Source organism: Nylanderia fulva, unplaced genomic scaffold (assembly GCF_048542155.1).
Source record: "Nylanderia fulva isolate GAGA-0341 unplaced genomic scaffold, ASM4854215v1 Scaffold3, whole genome shotgun sequence".
Lineage (NCBI taxonomy): Eukaryota > Metazoa > Arthropoda > Insecta > Hymenoptera > Formicidae > Nylanderia > Nylanderia fulva.
The window spans coordinates 8,425,452-8,445,162 of NW_028190368.1; the positions used below are offsets into that span (position 1 = coordinate 8,425,452).

The 19,711-nt window shown below is 33.3% G+C and overlaps 1 protein-coding gene across 6 annotated transcripts in view; it reads left to right on the forward strand.

Annotated features, from left to right (window-relative positions):
* Positions 1-19,711, forward strand: part of kcc (solute carrier family 12 member kcc) — a 77,719-nt gene that overhangs the window by 10,846 nt on the left and 47,162 nt on the right. The window contains exons 1-2 of one of the 6 annotated variants that reach the window (XM_029316993.2): positions 9,034-9,107; positions 14,636-14,718. The exons of 1 other annotated variant lie outside the window; for it this stretch is intronic. In XM_029316993.2, the coding sequence (XP_029172826.1) occupies positions 14,661-14,718 (58 nt within the window). In that variant the 5' untranslated portion in view covers positions 9,034-9,107; positions 14,636-14,660. Of the gene's footprint in view, positions 1-9,033; positions 9,498-14,282; positions 14,719-19,711 lie in introns of those variants that run through there. 4 more of the 6 variants (XM_029316989.2, XM_029316990.2, XM_029316991.2 and 1 more) reach the window with 4 other exon arrangements.

A 19,711-nucleotide genomic window follows, 5' to 3' on the forward strand; every position in this document is an offset into this window, starting at 1 on the left:
AAACAAAGTATCTTTTCTGCGAAATCGTTATTCTCACGAGTTCTTTTGAACTTGTATATTTTTGCTTCTTGTAACAAAGATATACATAAAAATAATATTTTCCAAGAAAATAATTTCAATAACCTGCATTTTTGCGCGTGTGACATGTGAATCTTTGGCGTAGCCTTGATACGAGCGAAATTACAAGGCGCTTCATTTACGAGAAGGACGCAGGAGACTGTGTAAATCATCCACAAAATGCAGCCATCCTAGACATCATCCCTTTGATTGTGGAGATTATAGGACGATGTTGTTTATTCGTGCCGTACTTTACAAGTGGCGAACGCGTTCATCAGCATTGATGCACGAAACCAAAATATGATCAAACGCGCGATTTCACTGCGAAGCGATGCAATTCGTTCGAAAGCGTCACCTCGAAAGGATTTATGTCGCCCTTCTGATTCATCTTTCTCTTTTGCAAAATGCAGCAGAGCTGTAATAAGCTTCTTACCAGCTTAACTTTAATTTTAGTAAAACTAAGGAAATACATTTCTTAAATGCTTTTTAATTACTTTTTTTTAATTTATTATACATGTATACACATATTATATTCACAAAACATTAAAATCGTATATTATCGTGTAAAGGAATACAATAATGGATCATTTTTTGTTGTGTCATTCAACGTGAGCGATCGCATCAAGCGAGTTAATGAAAGCGTTTTCGATGACAGAAACGGATGCGGTTCGCCAACTAGATATTTACCATATTATACATGCATTATCGTTCAATCATTACACTCGCCCAATATCCTCTAATTCGTTTCTGCCTACTGAGTCTGTAGCAAAACAAATATTGATACTACCGATGCTGCCGGAATAATCCAATTCCAACTTTACCTTCTTCGAGCCGCCAAGTGTAAAGTATGTTAAGACGGATTTGCAAGTTTCGTTGTTAATGCGTGATTAGCTTTTTTCTTTTTTTTATGTATGTATTGTTAAAAGGGTTTTAGACAGTTTAATGTGTGAACTTTAAGAGGATTTAATGACAGTGTCGTGGCTTGAAAAACTTTATACATATATTAAAGATAAATATATGATAATTAATACGTGTAATAAATTCCTCATAAAAGTTAAAGCAATAAGTTTTTCATATAAATAATAATATACATATATAATAAGAGTAATAATTTTACATATAAAAAAATATTCACTTCTAAATGTGAATGGAAGAAAAATTGTAAATTATATGTGAATCCACATAAATTAATATACCAATAATGTATGGATTTGGATTTTTAATTATGCAATTATAATGAATATTTATTAAACGCATTTATTTAACATTTTATATGTGAAATACCTATATCAAATATGTATATGAATAAAATAATTTATCGAATTAAAAGTTGCGAGACGGACGTTAACATATATATTTTTTGTTTTAATTTTGATTTGTTTGACACGTTAAATTATACAGAGAAAAATATGAAAATAAACTCGCATCGCTCGCTCCATGTTATCTTAAAGAAATGTCAAGGTAAACTGGAAAGTTGTCGTTGAATTATTCGGATATGTTTCACAGACTCGTTACGTCTTTTATCGATAAAAAATAGATCAAAAATATTATTAGTGCACACGAATAAAAAGTTATATTTATATTAATATTTTTAATTTTTCTAATTACTTTAATATAAGAATTTGACAAAAATGCATTGTATATGTATAAATTAATAGAATTTAATACAAGAAGAAAGAAAGACAAACTTGATCGATATTACAGATGAATTTTCTCTCTAAAATAGACACATACATTTTAATGAATTTATCTTATTAAGATTTTTTTTAAAGGATAAAATCTAGAAACAAAATATTAAAATTTGATATATATATATATATATATATATAATTTTCTATATGCAATAATTTTTAACTTCTGTTAGAAATAATACTATAGGTTTTATTATGTAATGTTGTGAACAATTAATTATCAACATCTTTAATTTCTTTGGTCCAAACCAATCGCAGTAGCACATTTGGTAACAATATCTACGAGCGCATAAGTAATCCGCAACACTTAATAATAATCGCATTAAAGTTTTATGTGCAACAAGCGCAAGGCGAGCGTAATGAAAGGCTTCAATTATTTAGACCGTTAATAGACAATATGGATCGGTTTTATAAACGCGAAAGTCAACAAAAAATGAGATGGACATTTTGATTATCGGAAGATAATTTCAAGAATTTATCGATTTAAAATATATTTTTTACATATATTGAACATATATTGAACATGTATACATATATTGAAGAGAATTATCACACCAAGAAAAAAATAATGCAGTACAATATATACAAATATATAGGTACATACAAATTCTTAATATAATTTATAATTTCTTATATAATTTTAACATAGCGTTGCAAAATATTAAATAGCAGTAAATTTAATAAGATAAATTAAAAGACTTTTATAGATTAGTATATAAAACAAGCATTTTCAGAATGAACTTCTTGTTTGATAATTAAAGACATAATAATTTTTGAGCCACTTATTTAATATTTTAGAAGTTCGTTTTCAATTGTGTACCCCATTTTCTCGCTATTCTAATTGAACGATACTTACATCGGAAAAGATAACGTTGACAACTCGCAAGCCACGTGATATCTTCTCGCGAGAAAAACGTTTTTGAGAAAAAAATGCGAAACGCTTATAACTCGTACGTGTAATCGGCGCGGCTTCGAACTGGGTCTAGGAGACAGACCCCATTTCTATCCTTCGCACACCCGCGAATTTATTGCCCGCGGCCGAACAACAATCGACGATTCGGGTCAGGACCGGGCTTTGCGTTGCGCCGACCCGGAAGTCGATTGAGAGGAAAATCGCGCGTATGTCATTATACATTACTGATTATAAAATGCGCAAAAAAGAAAATAATACGATATAGAGAGAACTTATATATTTTTTTATGAAAATTCTATTTTTTTACATTAATAATATATTAAATTAAAATTTTGATAATTTCAATCAATCAATTAAAGACACGTAAATGCAATGTTATCATGTTTAATTATACAATTTAGTGTTATAGTAATACATATACTTTAATCTTAGACTTTCATAAATTAAATAAATCTTTTGAAGCAGAAACATTTAAAAACGTAATGAAATTTACTGCCAATTCTGCAGAAAATTAACTGCATGCTTTCTCACGTTTAAAATACAATTATATGTAAAAGATAAAAAAATAGCAGAAAAATACATGCTGGCAAGAGGACAAATAGGAAAAAACACTTCTCTTCCGACACGAATCGCGTAAACTGTTAGGTAAATAGTAATTAGCGACAACTTGTCGTTTTAATTGTGCAATTTCAAACGCATGGCGCGAGTGATTAATGCATTTAATAATAGTCAAGGTTAACGCATAATCCGTTGATTACCGCGTCTGTCTGGGTCAATTTGATTACGAATACATGCTTATTTTCATGACACAATGATAAAAATGTGTGTGATATTTAAAAATGTGCAAAAGATTTTAAAAATTATTAGAAGGGAAATAGAAAAATTTAGCTAAGTCTGATTAAATAATATGTATATATGTGTCTTAAGAAGTTTTCACTTATTCTTTCTGAGATTTTTTTGAAAGGCTACATACATTCTTTCGATGTGCAAAATAAATGACACGCTTCATCCGATACACCCGTCTAAATTGCACATTCGAATGTATTTCGTGAAATTCGATGCAGTTAATTCCATAACCGGCTTATTTCGATAGATGATTCCTAAGTGAAGCCTTCTGTGTTTTAGGATTAAGCCATAACAGCGCGAATTTGTTGCTAGCCGATCGATGAATTTCATTATCTTGTCCGCACGTCATTTCACTGAATTTGACACGTGTATTCAACAATTAATTATAATTACTTAATCGAAAAATTAAAGGTAAATTTGCATAAAATTGCCGCGCGATACCAATAGTACACGACAATAACGTTGATTTTAGTCATTGTATACTCGAAAATCCTTTGATGATTATAATATCATGAATATTATTCATAATCAATTATAAAATAACATAAATAGAAAACACATTGATAATATATACGATTATGTATACATTGGAAATAATTATTATTAACTTAACTGAACCGTTTAATATCATATTTTGTTAATTTAACATAATAAAAATATTTAAATATAACATTAAATCTAACAAAACTTATTTGACTTAAATGCTAATATATGTATGTTCAATTAACAAAATAGTAATTTACTTGAAAGATTTAGTCAAGTTAATCATTTTTTTCAGTGCACAATATTAGAAATAAATGTAATACACGTGTATATATTGTCAAATGTGTAAGGAAAAATAAAAGCTATGTCGTATGAATGAATAGACGTTGCAATCTTCGTTTTTGCTCATTTATGCGTTTCTACGCGTGCTATTTCTTCTTTTGACAAATTTAATATAAATCTCATAGTATATTTCCAGACAAATTTGTTATCATCTCAAGTCCGTGCAATTCTACGACACTTTGTCAAATATACACATACGCAGAAACATATATCATCCGATATTTTATCTCAGCAACTCTGAAACAACTTTCTTTCTCGCCGGATTCGTGACTCTTTATGATGAAAAAGCTAAACGGAGTGACGCGACTTTTGAAAAGGATGATGCACTTCCGTCAAGTTAGATCGCTTATTTTCGAGAAAATGCGGAAACTCGCGAACGCAAGATTAATACCAAGTTGATTTCACAACATAGAATTTCCGTAAAGGGCAGGTTGATTCTTTCGATAATGCAAGAAAAGTGCGTTTTCCACAGGATGATTCCTGAGCTTTCCCGACATTTAATATCCTGCCGAAGATAAAAGATAAAAGATTTTCATCTTCCGCTTTTCCGTGAAAATTTTCACAGAAAATAATACACAATACAAGCCGTATCGCATATGCGATTTCTTTTCCAACATTTTCTTCGCTTCCTCTTCTCCTTTTATCCTATAGAAACTTTTCGCAGTTTTTTTTCAGTTCCGCGAAGAAACTCTCGCGGAAAGAAACTTAGTTTTTTAATCTTGTGATACGTTATCAATTATGATATGCGAGATGCATTTAATCGTATTTCCCTATGCAAGTAGATTCCGTGTAAATTAATTCGATTAATCAAGACTGTCAGTACCATCGCAGATGCCAATTTAAAACCTGCCAAGACTAAAGAAAGTATCTTAAAATTATTATGAAGACAGATTGTGTGGAATTAAAATATCGCCTTGTTGGAAAATAAATGCAGATTAAAATAAATTGATAAGTGGATAATTTTGAATCATTTCAAATTTTCTCATAATAGTTTTAGACAGTTTCTCAATGATTTATCGATATTAATGAAATTATCAAATCTCAAATTAAAATATAGGTACTACATTCTTGCAAAAATTATTTAGTAACATAGATAAATATTCATACTAAATTCGACCTATTTCAACCGAATCTCTTCTTTTCATTACTTTTTTTTTTGTTGTCAGACAAAATAGGACGTTGAACGTTCGACACGAAAATAACAAATTGAGATAGATCATTTCTCGTTTATCGATGACTCGTATCCCTTGTATAACAGCACTTAAAGCGATAAGCCATTAACGATGTTGGATGAATGATACACGAGAAAAAAAAATAATACAATAAAAATGTGAAAGAGGGAGAAAGAGGGGTGTGGCACTCGCGACTAATGTTGGACATTTTTCATCTCTCTTCTGCTTTCTCGTTCTCGAAATATAATTCCCCGCGAAATAGGAGAGATGTTTGCAATTGTATGTCTCCTCGATCGCGGATAACAGTATCAACTTCTTCGGTCTCGCTCGCATGGGGACTGAAGGTAACGAACATGAAGTTCATTGTCTGCGACCTTATTCGAGTGCATAGAGTGCAGGCAATCTCTCTCTCTCTCTCTCTCTCTCTCGCGAGCGAGCGAATGTAGGCCTCGGCCGATTAACTGGAGCACAGCACGCAATTTCTATCCTAGACCTTCGCGAGGTTCGTCACGTTATCGCGCGAGATCCGCAGACGCGAGTTGATCGCGATCCCACTTTCCCGGTTCACGTTGTCGCAATGCAATATTCAAATCCGACAGCCGACAGCGGCATTTAATTTCGCGTGACATGCCACTCGACGAATGTGCGCAGTTCTCTCGTGTTATTTATGTCAGATTGATCTATAAATTTGTAATATTTCCGAAGAATATATTCCTCTTGCTTATTATTTATTGCTATCCATTTTTATGGTCGTGGAAACAAGCTTACGATAAATCTCTCTTATAGATCCGCGCACAATAACTCGCGATTCTATAATATTGGCATTAATTTTATATGTAAGAGGAGTGTCGATCTTTAAGCTCGAGAGTTTCCAACTTTTCTCATTGAAATCAAAGAATCTGTTAGCTGAATCCTGTTATAAAATTTTCCCTGCGACCAAATTTAAATCCCCAAGACCTTAAGAAACTTGGGAATTTCTTATTCCCCAGGGAAATTTCCAATTTAAATAAGGAATTTGTCCCTAACACATTTTGTATACGTTTGTCGCATAGTCTATCGCTGACCGCGAAGAAGATCGAATTGTGTATATATGCACAAGGAAACCGACACGTGAAATGCGACTGTAGCACGCGATGCAAATGATGACGTACATAATCGCTCGATCCGATCTCGACTAGATCGATCGCTTTCCCTTCCGATTGTTGCGGCACGAAGGGTGTGACGCTGATAATCTATCGCGTCGTCGTCGTCGTCGTTGTCTTCGACCAAGTTAGACCCTGAACTGGAAACGAGGTTCATTGTCTGTGACCTTACCGCACACTTGCTGTGCAATGTGCAGCGATCATCTTATTCGTGGATGCGGTATAGAGGCCTCGATTGTTAACTAGCGGTCGGCATGCGATCCACCTACGTCTTTCTTCGGGGGCGCCAAGATTCGAGTCTCAAAGGGCGACCGAGAAGTCTTCCGGAAGTCTTGATTTCAGTCGCGTGACGCCACGTAAGAATCAACTTGTTCTTGAAATGACGTCGAAAAATTGTTCCCATTTGGAGGCCGAGCCCTTTACGGGCCTAGCCCAAAACGTCTGCGGAAATCAATTAATTTTCTGGCAAACAACATTTTCACAATTAATACTAATCGAGAAGCTTTGCCAACATTCGGCTTCTCAGTTAACATCAGTTAATCAATAATATAATTATAAAACTGTCGTAATTAATTGAAAATCGGGTTAATTTGATTGTTAGAAACAGTTCTTCATTTCTTTTAACATTGTAGAGTATCGAATATAATGCCGATGACGATGATACAATAGCATCCCTTGATGAATAATAATAAAAGATCTGATTTCACGTGCAAACGGAAGCGTCGAATGAACGAAGGTGAAGGATTGATATAAACGAGTGCGTCAAAATCATGAGAATGGTTCCATATTAATCGGATCTCCTCGTTCATTTCGAGACATCAATCATGTATAATTACTAGTTACCCACTCTACCAGAAGCAGTGACGAAGGATGGTTACGAATTAAACGAACGTGCAAAATTATCGGAAGCATGACAAGGATCGTGCGGTACAAATTATTGTCGATATGCATTTGTAATGATCGTTATTTCTTTTTATAAGTTGTTATCAATTTATAATCAAAATTATATCGAAATATTACGCCGTTGTTTTCAACATTGATGAATTTCTCTGTCATTTACACAAATGTCATGTGTCAATTATTGATGCAACGGTGACATTTATCATGTTTTGAAATTTAAATAGTCAAAGTTAAAAAAAAAAAAAACATGTATAAAATATGAACCTGTACATGTATAATATATAAAGTATGAATCTTCTCTATTTTAAAATTAAAATAAAAGTGATGAATGTTAGCTTTTCGCTCTTTCATCTGAATAGAAAGATAAATAATATATATATAAAATGAATAAAACACAGAAATATAGATCGCATTCATTTGAATATTGGAAAAAATCGGGATTTTTTTGCCTTTGCGAACTCTTTATTTGTTCCAAAAAATGGGAAACATTTTGGTAATCATTAACATTATTCGGCGTATGAAGTTCGCTTTACAAAATAGGGACAACCAAGCAGGCAGTTGTAGGGCGCAATTTTTGCGCAGGTTAAAGCACATCGTCGAGCGAAAGGAAACGGGAGTTGCAATCTCAGTGGCGGACACCACTGAATTAAGAGACGCCGTTAAATTAAGTTATCTACGCATATATGTATGGGTCATATCGTGGGGCTAACATATCTTTCCGTAGGGAAATGGAAAGGATATAATGCCGCCGGATTCGCACCAGATATCGAATTCTATCTGCGAACATTTTTCAGGAACGTGTTATTTTAACGTTTCATTAATTTTATCATAATATTTTTTTTTATTCCCATCCAAAATTTTTTCTCTTAAAACAATTAAGAAGTATGAAGTATTTGGTAAAAAAGAACGAACACACCGCATATTAAGTCTTTTGATTAAAGATAAAGATATTAAAAAGCAAATATTTTATTTCGTTCGTGTCATTTTATCACATTTCCAAAAATGTGTGATGTGTCGTTCATTTAAATTTCCATAGAAAGGAAATGAATTTTCGCGAAGAGATTCCTCTCTGCACAAAAGCTCGTTGATAAGTCAACATTCCGCGATAGATTGCGGACATGAATAAAGATATAATTGCTGTTATATACGGTTGCTTTTTTTCCGCCCCGTTTCCTACTGAAAAGCGTACACCCTCTCGTTCTCCGAAGGTTAACAGGTGCGCCATTCGGCTCGGATTCAACGAGTGGACCGCGACGACAGTTTGCCTTGCCAAATGGCAGCGCAACGCGTTAACAACCCGCAGGCCGTATCTGGCATGTACATGTAGCCAATATATAACAGCTGTATACGCGCAAATATACACAGATATATACATGCATTGCACACGTGTATCTAATGTATCTACAGTCGGAGAGAGCTTCTAACTCTCTCACCGTTCGCAAGTCGAGCAGTAGGGTGGCAGAGTGGGTGACGGGCGAATGGGTGGGTGGATCGGTCGCAGGCGGGTGGTAGGCTACCTCTAGTCGGATAGTAGTAGGTGCGCACCCTACGTGGCTACCAGGTGAGTGGGGCAGAAGCCAACCCCTGAGATACCCAACGCGAAAAACCACTTGTGCGTGTGTCGATCCTGGTTGTCGCGTCGCGTCGCGTCGTTTCCAATCGCTCGTCCGTTAATCATTCGTTCTGGATCTCGTCGCGCTATTATACGACATCGCGATATCTCTTTTCGAGGAGAGAGGTAAAACGCCTCTCCGTGTTTATCTCGGATTGGCCTCCCTTATTCGATTCTTTCTACTTTTGTCCGTTCTCGTCCGGAACGCTCTCGGAACGAGTCCCGCCCGAGGGCGACATTTGCCGAGTCGAAAGTGATCTATGCCGGCGGATATAGATCGTTGTGAGGTGTAAAGCGTTGAGAGAGAGAGAGGAGTGCACGTTTAAGCCTTTGTCGAAGGTAATTTTTGACTTTTTTCTTCGACGAAAATTTGGACATCCTGCTCGATATCGTCAAAAAATATCTCGAATGAATCGAACATCTTGGCGGGCAAAAGTAATTGTAGACTAAAATACAAAATAATGTAAGTTTGACAGAAATTTTTACAGTAAGCTAAAAAGGAAATTTTATATATTAGAAAATATATGTTACATATAAAAGTAAAGAATGGAAATATATATGTAGGTACACAGTAAGTAAATGTAAGAATAGAAATATATATAAATATAGAAAAATTCGGTGGAAAATAGGCTAATAAGAATCATATCAGGTGCAAAAATTAGGCGCAACAAATTTGTCTTCAAATTTTTTTTTATTTGGTTTGACGTTTTAGTCCGTTCTTTGGATCATTTTCAACTAATAAAATAAAGTAATTAAAGAGTCTCTAATTGCTTCGAAGACTTACCAAAGTCATAAGGCGAGAATGAGAATTAAGACGCACATGTAATTTTTTAATCAATTAATTTGCTAAAGATGTTCCAAAGAGAGAATCGAAACATTCAAATCAAATACAAAAGATTTGAGACAAGTTTGTTGCGTTAAATTTCTGCGCTTCTTATTACCTCATCAACCAGTCTACCTGAATTTTTGTATTTATATATCAGAATTTTTTTGTTTTATTATTAGAAATATTTGTGTATATTGTGCATATATATATATATATATATATATATAAATCCTATTATATTAAAGTATAATAAAATGGAAAAAGTAGAATTAAAAATTTTAAATATACTTAAATTTGTGTTTGTACATTGAAAAAATATAAAAGTATATATACACAATGTAAGAGAGAACATACAGTACAACAAAAAAAATATAAGAGGATTAAATAATAAAAAATAAAACAAAAGCAGAGAAAATGTATAAAAGTATGAAAAATGTTTTGACATTTTCATTTGGTATTTTCAGTCTATATTGATCGTAGAGAGGCACACATAATTTTCTACATTTTATATTGATCACTTTTTTATAATTTTTAATGACTTTTATGGAGCCATAATTATTAAATAGAAAGGTGCCTTTTTGCGATGGTTTTCTTTTCGGCCAAGATTATCGACACGTTCTTATGATGGATTATATCATTGAGTAGATTATAATATCATAGTGTACATTATATACGCTTTTCATATCAAAATCTAATTTTCATTTATATTGGGAACAGTTTTTCATGTTATCATGATTAAGAAAAATTGCCCGATTTAAGAAAATTACGCTCGTAGAATAAAGACAAAAATATCATCTAAAAATCTTTATTGCAAATTTTAGTTTGAAAGATATTCCTGAGAATGACCCGATTTTCAACCGGGAAGATTATGCAATGTCGACAGAAAAAGTTACGTAAAAATTCTTTAATTGTTCTTTGATATTTTTACACAATTATTTCAACCAAAACTCGATCTAGACAGAATCATCGAAATGATTCTTGGAAGATCACGTGACGTTGAAAGCAGAAAAGACAGCGGCTTCATCGATCCATTCTGAGCCTATCCGGGTACAACTAGGCCGCCTTTCCAGAATCCTCGGACGATCTGCTGTAGATCCTGAAGAGGAGACTCGAAAGGCGTCTCGAATATTTCGCGAATTCAAAAACTCCTTTACAGGATAGAGATTATTCGTTTGTGATAGAAAGATTCCCTCTCGCAATAATTCAAAATTGTTTTCGAAGAGTTTTTTTTTAACATAAAAATTTATCAAAATTTCAAAATTCTTTGATAAAAGGAGGACGAAATAAAAGAGTGCAAAGAGATAATTTTGCCGGGATATAAAGCTATATAAATACTAATAATTACATTAAATTAAAAAATGCTGCAAAATACGATATGGATTATGCTAATCTTATTTTATCTGATTGCGAGAAAATTTTACGCGAAAAATAAATATGTTATATTAATAAATAAATAAAAATAATCATCTGTGTGCTCGAGTAATAATATTATTATTGAAGCTCTTAAACTGATTATCTGATTGTTTGATAAAAAAAATAGCACAGTATAATAATAAAAAATAATAGAAAATGATAAATTATGACAAATTTTATAGAGTATAAAATATAGAGAGAAAAACACTGAGAACGTGGTTTGATAATTAATTATTTATATAGAGAAAGCAGCGAAATTGAGAAATAAATATTTAAATATAAAAGCAATCGTAATAGGATAAAAAGAAATGGAAAAAAAGAAGGTCAGACAAAAGTTTCAGCGTATAGGGTTATTTTGATATCTACTATAATGGAAGGTTGATTCACGAATTGATGTTAAAATCGATGTCGTCCGTACGAAAATAGAAGAAATGCGCATTAGAGCTCTCGTATTCCCTGTTCGATTAATTAAACAAGAATCGCGACAGTCCTCGGTTAAATGAGCAGTTCACCTTCACAAATGTAATGTTCGTAACGACAAATGTGGCACAATGCAACGTACTACAGCGACTTGTTGCACATGAACGAATGTGTGTTAATTGATTAACATTTTATGAATCTTTATTTCATCTTTGCATATATATCTTTTCTGACTTGTTTATACACAGAATGCTTCGCTCTCATTATTACCCGTACTTTTATTACCACACCGAAAAAATTGTATTCTAAGAGCCAAGGAGATCCTCTTAATTTAAAATGATATTCTTAATTTATTCTTATTTTTAGAAAAAAATATACTAAAATTTAGAGAAATTTCTTAAATTAAGAGGATTCTCTTGGCGCTTAGAATACAATTTTTTCGATGCAATATTACTCTTTGAGAGAATATTTTATTCTTAGCGCATCTTTTATCCTTTATTTTTTCTTATTACACTTTTTCTTTATCTGATCCCTTTACTGGTATTTTTGTTGTAATGTCTGTCGGCTTTGACAATGCAAGCTTTGTCGCGCAATCGTTATTATTACATTATGTTAATGGAATCGTGCAATATGTCTGCAAACAACGGTGAAACACGTTTCTCTGGGGATCATAATTCACCGTATGACGGCATAGCTGCTCTGCTTTCGGTCTTTCGAACTCATGGATCGTTTTATCCTCCATTTATCATTCGGGAGCGAGGTGTCGCTGTCAATTTTCAGTACCAACCACGAGACTTTTTTCGATTCGTCCATCTTACTGCAACGTTTTTCCCTTCGACCTCGTTCGAAAATCGAGAGGAAAAGAGCAAGAAAGAGAGAGAGAGAGAGAGAGAGAGAGAGAGAGATAAGAGGCACACGTGTGAGAACTTACTTTGTACATTAATGTACAGTGTCACATACGGGATCGATGTCGCGTGCAAGCGAATGAAAACGATCAACGGAATCAAACAAAACTCAATGTCGCTTTCATCTAATCCAGGCGATCTAATATCGTACGTTTTCCTCTCATCATAATTACGCAATAATTATTGCGCGTGACATTGTATTAAATCTCGCGGTCTGAAATATAAAAGTACGGACATTTTGTCGCATTTACAAATGAATGAATAATAAAATCGTGATATGAGAGTACGTATATAAATAAGGTATGATATGTCACGATTAAAGTCGTAAGACAATTTTATCGTCGTTTGCGTGACGAGAGGCGTAAAAAGGAGTGTGGTATACTACTCAATTACGGGCGAAAGAAACAAAATGTTCGTGAAAAAGAAAAACGTCTGATGAATAAAATCTAATGCCTAATGACACGCGATACTTTGTAGTTTCGTGTGCCTTGCGCTATTGCGAATTTTAATGGTTGCTAATTAAACTGGATTATTTTTTAACGTTTCCAAAGTCAAACACTTGTTTATCTTCTTTTCTTTTCTCATACATATTGTTCATATATGTAGGGAGATTTGATTTACATGATATGATACATGCTAGATGAACGTTAGGTTTTATCGACCACTGATGTATAATAGAAATAGCGGAGTCAACATGGTGCGTTAACTACTCTCTCTTTTTTTTCTCTCCCCATAATGCTGCGTTGCTCGCAACGAGTGCTACGTAAACCGGTATTACGCTCTTCTGATCAAGCAGATAAAACGCTTAAAGATAAAAATTGAACGAATGAATGACAGCTTATAAGCGCGATGCACGTGTACCTTCACTTATTTTAAATAGTTCATTTCGTTAGTCATTTTTTTACTTATACGTAGGTCATTTTTATTTATTAAACATTAATCATTTTTATTTATTTATTTATTTGCTATTCTTTATCTATATAGTTAGTTTCTTTGTTTTGGGGATTTTTATTTTATTGCGCTTTTCTCCACATTAATGCATTGTGCCATAATGCACTTTCAATGCACTTTTCCAATTTTTTGACCGGCACGTATTTATTAACGTTGCAAGAAACGAAATCTCGTCGACTCGTGAATGCTTGATTGTATTCATTAAGCATTAGTTAATCGAAAGTCAATTTAGTAACGCTCAATCGAAATTTTATTTGCATTTTCGGGCGATATTTTGCAAAAAAAAAAATTGAAAAACGACGTCCGTGATCTTCCAATTTCTGGTTATATACAAATTTATTTTAACAATTTGAAAAGCTTTTTTGCATAGAAGCGCATTGATATTTAACATTATATTCATAAATATACCATTTAGAGAAATCTGGTAATTATAGATATAAATATTTTTATCTTGAACTTTATTTTATTTTTTTTTATTAATAATAAAAAAATGACTAAGGATGATCCAAGTGAGAAATAGGAATATCTTTCAAAAGACACTCAAAGTTTCTAACATTAAATATAAATTGTTGATTCTCTTTCGAAAATTTATCACCGATTGTTAAACAGATTACGTTGGGATTAAATCTGTCTGACTATCGACGACTCTTTCTACTGGATTATTCAATCGCGTAAATGTTTCTCATTAATCAATCCAAATGGTTTTCTGCACTTTGAGATCGAAGATTTGCTGAGGGAATTTTAATCTTTGATCGAAGATTCTAAACTTGACGCGGAAAAAAAGAGCGAATCTTCTTTCGGTCGAGATTCTACTTTTCTCTCTTCCTTTTTCGCGTGCGAAATCCGCGCCGGCACAAAAATAGAAACTGTCATTCAATAAATCGATCTCGCGCTGCCGAGACTACCGTCTGAGGAAACTGTGAATGTATAGTAAAGTGTTGCTTCCTTGTACGAAAGTACAGTCTACGTGAGCTGCAACAGAACATCATGAGTGCTTCTGGCGCGATTCCCCTGATCCTGGCGAAGAAGGAGCATATCGTCGAAGGCAAGTAACCGCTCTGCTTTCTTCTTTTTATTCTCGAAAAAGTTCAGCCCTTTAGGCAGAAAAAGAGAGTAGCCTGGAAACGATTTTCTTGGCGAAACTCATTTCATCTGAAACGTCTTGTACGGATTGCATTGTCGAAAAATTCAAACATTTATTTTTCATTATTATTAAATCTATTTATAATATTATTATTCTTATTAAATTTATATCATTATTAAATATATTTTTTATATTATTATTAAATCAACAATATAATTCCTATGAAAGTAGGAAATATTAATGCAAGTTTATGAAGGACATTTATACGGATCGATGTATAATTTATTCAACAAAATCAATTTTGTCTGAAACTGTTGTGCTCGACAGCGACAATATTCATCGAAAATTGTTCATTAATTTATTTATTTAAGCGAGAGCGTTAATCGATGAAAGTAATAATAAATATTGACGCGCGAGGCATCGTTATAGCAATTTTTTTGTTTTTCTTTTATATACTGTTTTTACGTCGGTGATGCGCGATAATAGCGTAATCCTAAAGTTAACGATTAGATAATTCTAAGAGAGCACGGTTATTATTATGCGCGCGTATATTTAACGTATGCAAATTCCGCATAATGCGGCGTGAAACGCTTTGTAATAGACGTATGATCCTTGGGAGGAAAATAGACGGTCTTTAAATAGATTGAACACTAGATATAAATCTTACATCGCGTAGATGCTGTTCATGAATTGTTTGTAGAAATAATCGATGCGATGTGCTATGTTATGTTAATCGCGGTTTAAAATAAACCGCGGAAGAAAGGTCGAGTCAATTAAGTGCGAAGAAATTAAATGCATGCTGAAAAAACATTAATCTAAATTGCACATTCTTTCTCGGAAAAAATAACTTTCTATATATTTTCTTGATCGAAATAATTTTCTCTATTTTGTAAGAAAAGAAATAGAAATAAAATGATTTATCGAATCCTCCGAACTAAAAATATACATATCAGAAACAGTAAAAAGTTTAAAAAAGACTTTTTCTTTGAAATAATTGTGTTCGCCAGATATCGCGATGGACTTTTACAAATTGACAAAGATCGAATGGCACGATAACGTAGGGGGATCCCTTAATTGCGTAAAACGCGTTGATCGATTAATCGATCTATATTGCTGGCACGTGAAAGCAAGGCGTTCTAATCGGTTTGACATCATTGAATTTTCGGGGCAATGCGTTTTTTTTATATTATTTTTTGCCACCAATCCGAAACGCGATTTTGGCACGAGAAGCTCGTTTTCCGTCGCATTCTCGAAAGCCTCTTTATTGCACACCTCGCGATGATTGCGACTATTCTTATCCACCTGGATTTCTCGGTTTGAATCACGTGCACGTGATGCTAAGAGTAGCGAATCCGAAGATAAGGATCAGCGATGGCGGATAAGCGAGTTTATAAAGGAAGGAAATATTCGTCGTTTCCTCTCTAATATCAAATAGTAAAAATAATATATATATAAAACTATATATATAAAACTAAGAAGTAAAAATAATATCTCCGACGCAAGTTCTCCCACAATTAGTAACAGTAATAGTTGATCGAGAATGTTGATTTATCCATCGATCTATCTAATATTCAACATGCGAACGAAGACTCTCCACGTGTAAGGAATTCAAATGGCCTTAATATATATTCAACTCCACGACTAAATATAGCAACTATTCGATTTCAGACAAACTTATATCACTATTATATTAAAATCTAAAATAAAGGATTCTTAGAAATCAATTTTATTTGCAGCAATTTTTACTTGAATAAATCATTGTTAAATTTCGTTGAAAGAGTTGTTAAATTTCATTGTTAAATTTCTTTATAAAACTCAGAAATAAATATTTTTATCGGCTCTCAATATAAACAATATAAATATGATGTTTTCTAAATCGGCCAACAGAGCCAAAGCACGAAAAATTACGAAAAATTAATTATGCGGAACTGTATCTCTTGGTACGAGATTACAAAGTTCCATATATAAATTAATCTCGAAACTTACATATGGAGAAATAGGCGCGAAAAATATAGGTCCGAAAAGTCGCTGAAGCGGGAATATTTCTTTATAAAATATAAAATGCAACTCTCTTCTAATAATTATTTCGCGTTGTGTTTAATTATTGCGCACATGTCTAATGTGTTTGAATAAGTATCAGATAAATCGGTTTAACGCATCGATTTCGGAACATCAAACTGAAAGATCAACGCTTATGTAGGTAGAACGGATAACTGCGCTCTTATCGCGGGTACTTCGCGGCGTAAGCTCGTTTATTACCTTACGTTTCGCGTTCGGCTTGGGGCTGGCATTGTATAAGCAACGATATGTAAATGCGGGCCATCGGGAACAATAGCGGCGAATCCTCCTGGATTAACCCTATCTAGAAGTAACTGTCTATTCGATGATCTCTCGCCCGGAACGAACGCGCCGCGCCGCCTCGTTTTGCCATTGAATTTTCAATTTGACCTCGTCGTTAATCTCGATTAATCCCTCAGCCCTCTTAGTAAGAAGTCTCGACAAAACTCGATAAAAAGTACGTTTGAACGTTGGAGCCGCTGCGCTGGTAGATGCGGGAATAGTGCGACCCACTTTTACCACATCAAATTTTAACGATGGATTGATCCTTCGACGAATTTGCAATCGATTTTTCTTTCGCACATATTTGATGGCGAATCACTATCTCTGGTTACTACATTTATCAAAATGTTTCATATAGTGTTACGTCACTTTATTAATTATTTCATTTGCATGGTATAGAGCGAATTTCATGTATCAAATGAGCGATTATTTCTTTAGCTTACTTGCAAGTTTTGACATAACAGAGTATATACTTTTCTCTAAGCACTCTGAGAGATTAGGCATATATTATGCACTTGACAAACATTTGACGTTTCTCTCCTTCTTCCTTCAAAAGTATTTAGTTAAATATTTCTTGACAAATATTAATCTGTTTTGTCAAATTCACATAAATAATATAAATAGAGATCAATATTATCTTTTTATTTAAAAAATATTTGCAATTTTTCAATTATCCTTATATAGTAATTACTGACATTTTGCTAAAGCGAGGTGTTTTTTCAAAGTGAAAATATTTCACTTAATTTTTCACTTTTATATTAATTAATCTACATCCGAAACAGACACGCGACTAGGAAGTTAACTTTGGATGCTTCGTTTAAGCTTGCAGTCGTTTGCTAGAGCGAGCAATAAAGTGTTGCTGAACGGCACATCGATATTTCAACAAAGTAACAAGCTTGGACAGAGAGTCGATCGAGCTAACTGCAAACGTGTCTTATCCTATTCCCGATTCTCATAGTCTGTTTGGTCTCACGGTTACGCTATTTGCAATCAGACGTAAACGCAACAATGGATGTTAAACGGTGCGACAGTTAATCTCGAAAACGATGACGTTGTCACAATAGTCGCGCGATGTGTAAATGATTCTTGTTACAATCGCGGATTGCTGAATCGGCTTTTCTTATTCAATTTCTTCAAGTTCACTGAGGAACAATTCAGAGAACTTCTCTTATCTAATTCATTATTTTTTTTAAATAGAAGCCTTATAATAATTGTCACTTATATTTGTATTTCACGACTACCTTGTATAATTATATAATTCGAGACGATGGAGATGAAGAGAAAACAGAGACTAAAAATCAATTTAAATTAGTATTTAATTATATATATCTAGATTTAATTTCTAGATTAAGGAAATATTCGATAGCGTGATTTGGGACTATGTACTATTATGAAAGCTCGCCAAGTGCACTTTGCTCGCTCTCTTTCTTCGTCAAGATTTTCTAAATTCAGCTTCTTTCGAAAGGCGTGCGTTCACAGCTTAGCGAACGTGTCGCTTCTCTGCGCATTTTCCAACACAGCAGCAGCAATCTTTAAATTGATTTTCAAGATGCTCGATGTTATGCAACACGATGAGAGTTATTCCATCTCGTTGGAAAAATTCTCACAAATACGATTGCGTAACTCGACGGGTGAAAATCGATTTTCGCCGGTATAAAAACATTTTTTTGGAAAAAATGTGGGTGTATAGTTATTTTAATCACGACATTCTCTCATTTATGAATACGAGCGAGTGCAGATGAATAGTAAAAAAACAAGAACGATGATGAAATTTTTTAAGAAATAGATATTGATAAATTTAGAATCGTGTAAATAATAGGTATTAAATTACATTTATATTATAGGAATTTATAAATCGCTTAACATTTTTTTCTGATTATTAATAAGATGAAAAAGAGGAATTTATAAATCGCTTAACATTTTTTTCTGATTATTAATAAGATGAAAAAGAGATATAATGAAACAATTGTGTGTGTGTGTAGGAAATAACGAATTGTTAATTATTGAAAATTATTGAAGGCTTTGCCTTTTATACATTAATTTTGCAAAAAACATTTTTTCTTTGCGCAACTTTTCTCTCTAAAAAGAGACGATAAAAATATACGGGAAATATTTTATGAAGCAAAGAGTATTCCAGCTCTTTTTACTGCTCCTTTTTATTATCGCGATCTTGAAGTCAGCAATTAGCGATGATATTTCGAAGCGTTCAATCGTTAAACGGATCGTGGCATTTCACGCGCATCCCTAGAGGAACAAGCTTCGAATATTCTCAACTCGATATCTTTCTCCCTGTATTTTATGTAGATTCTACTTGAAGCTCAGTCTCTAATTACAGTTTTTTTTCGAAAGTCACAATTTCCTATAAACATTTATTTTCAAACGAAATTGATTAAAGTTGTAGAATTAATGTTTAGAATATATATGACAGTTTAACGATTTTTTTTTCTGAAAAAATAGAACGTCGAAAATGAGATCGTTAACGAACAAGTAGGTAAAGATTTGCTCGTGACATTCAAGATCTCAGTCTCGTTATACCACAGCTTCGTATAAAAGCTTCACATGGGCTCGTGGGCGGAATGGAAGAAATAGTCCTCTGTGTATAGAAAGAACTGTT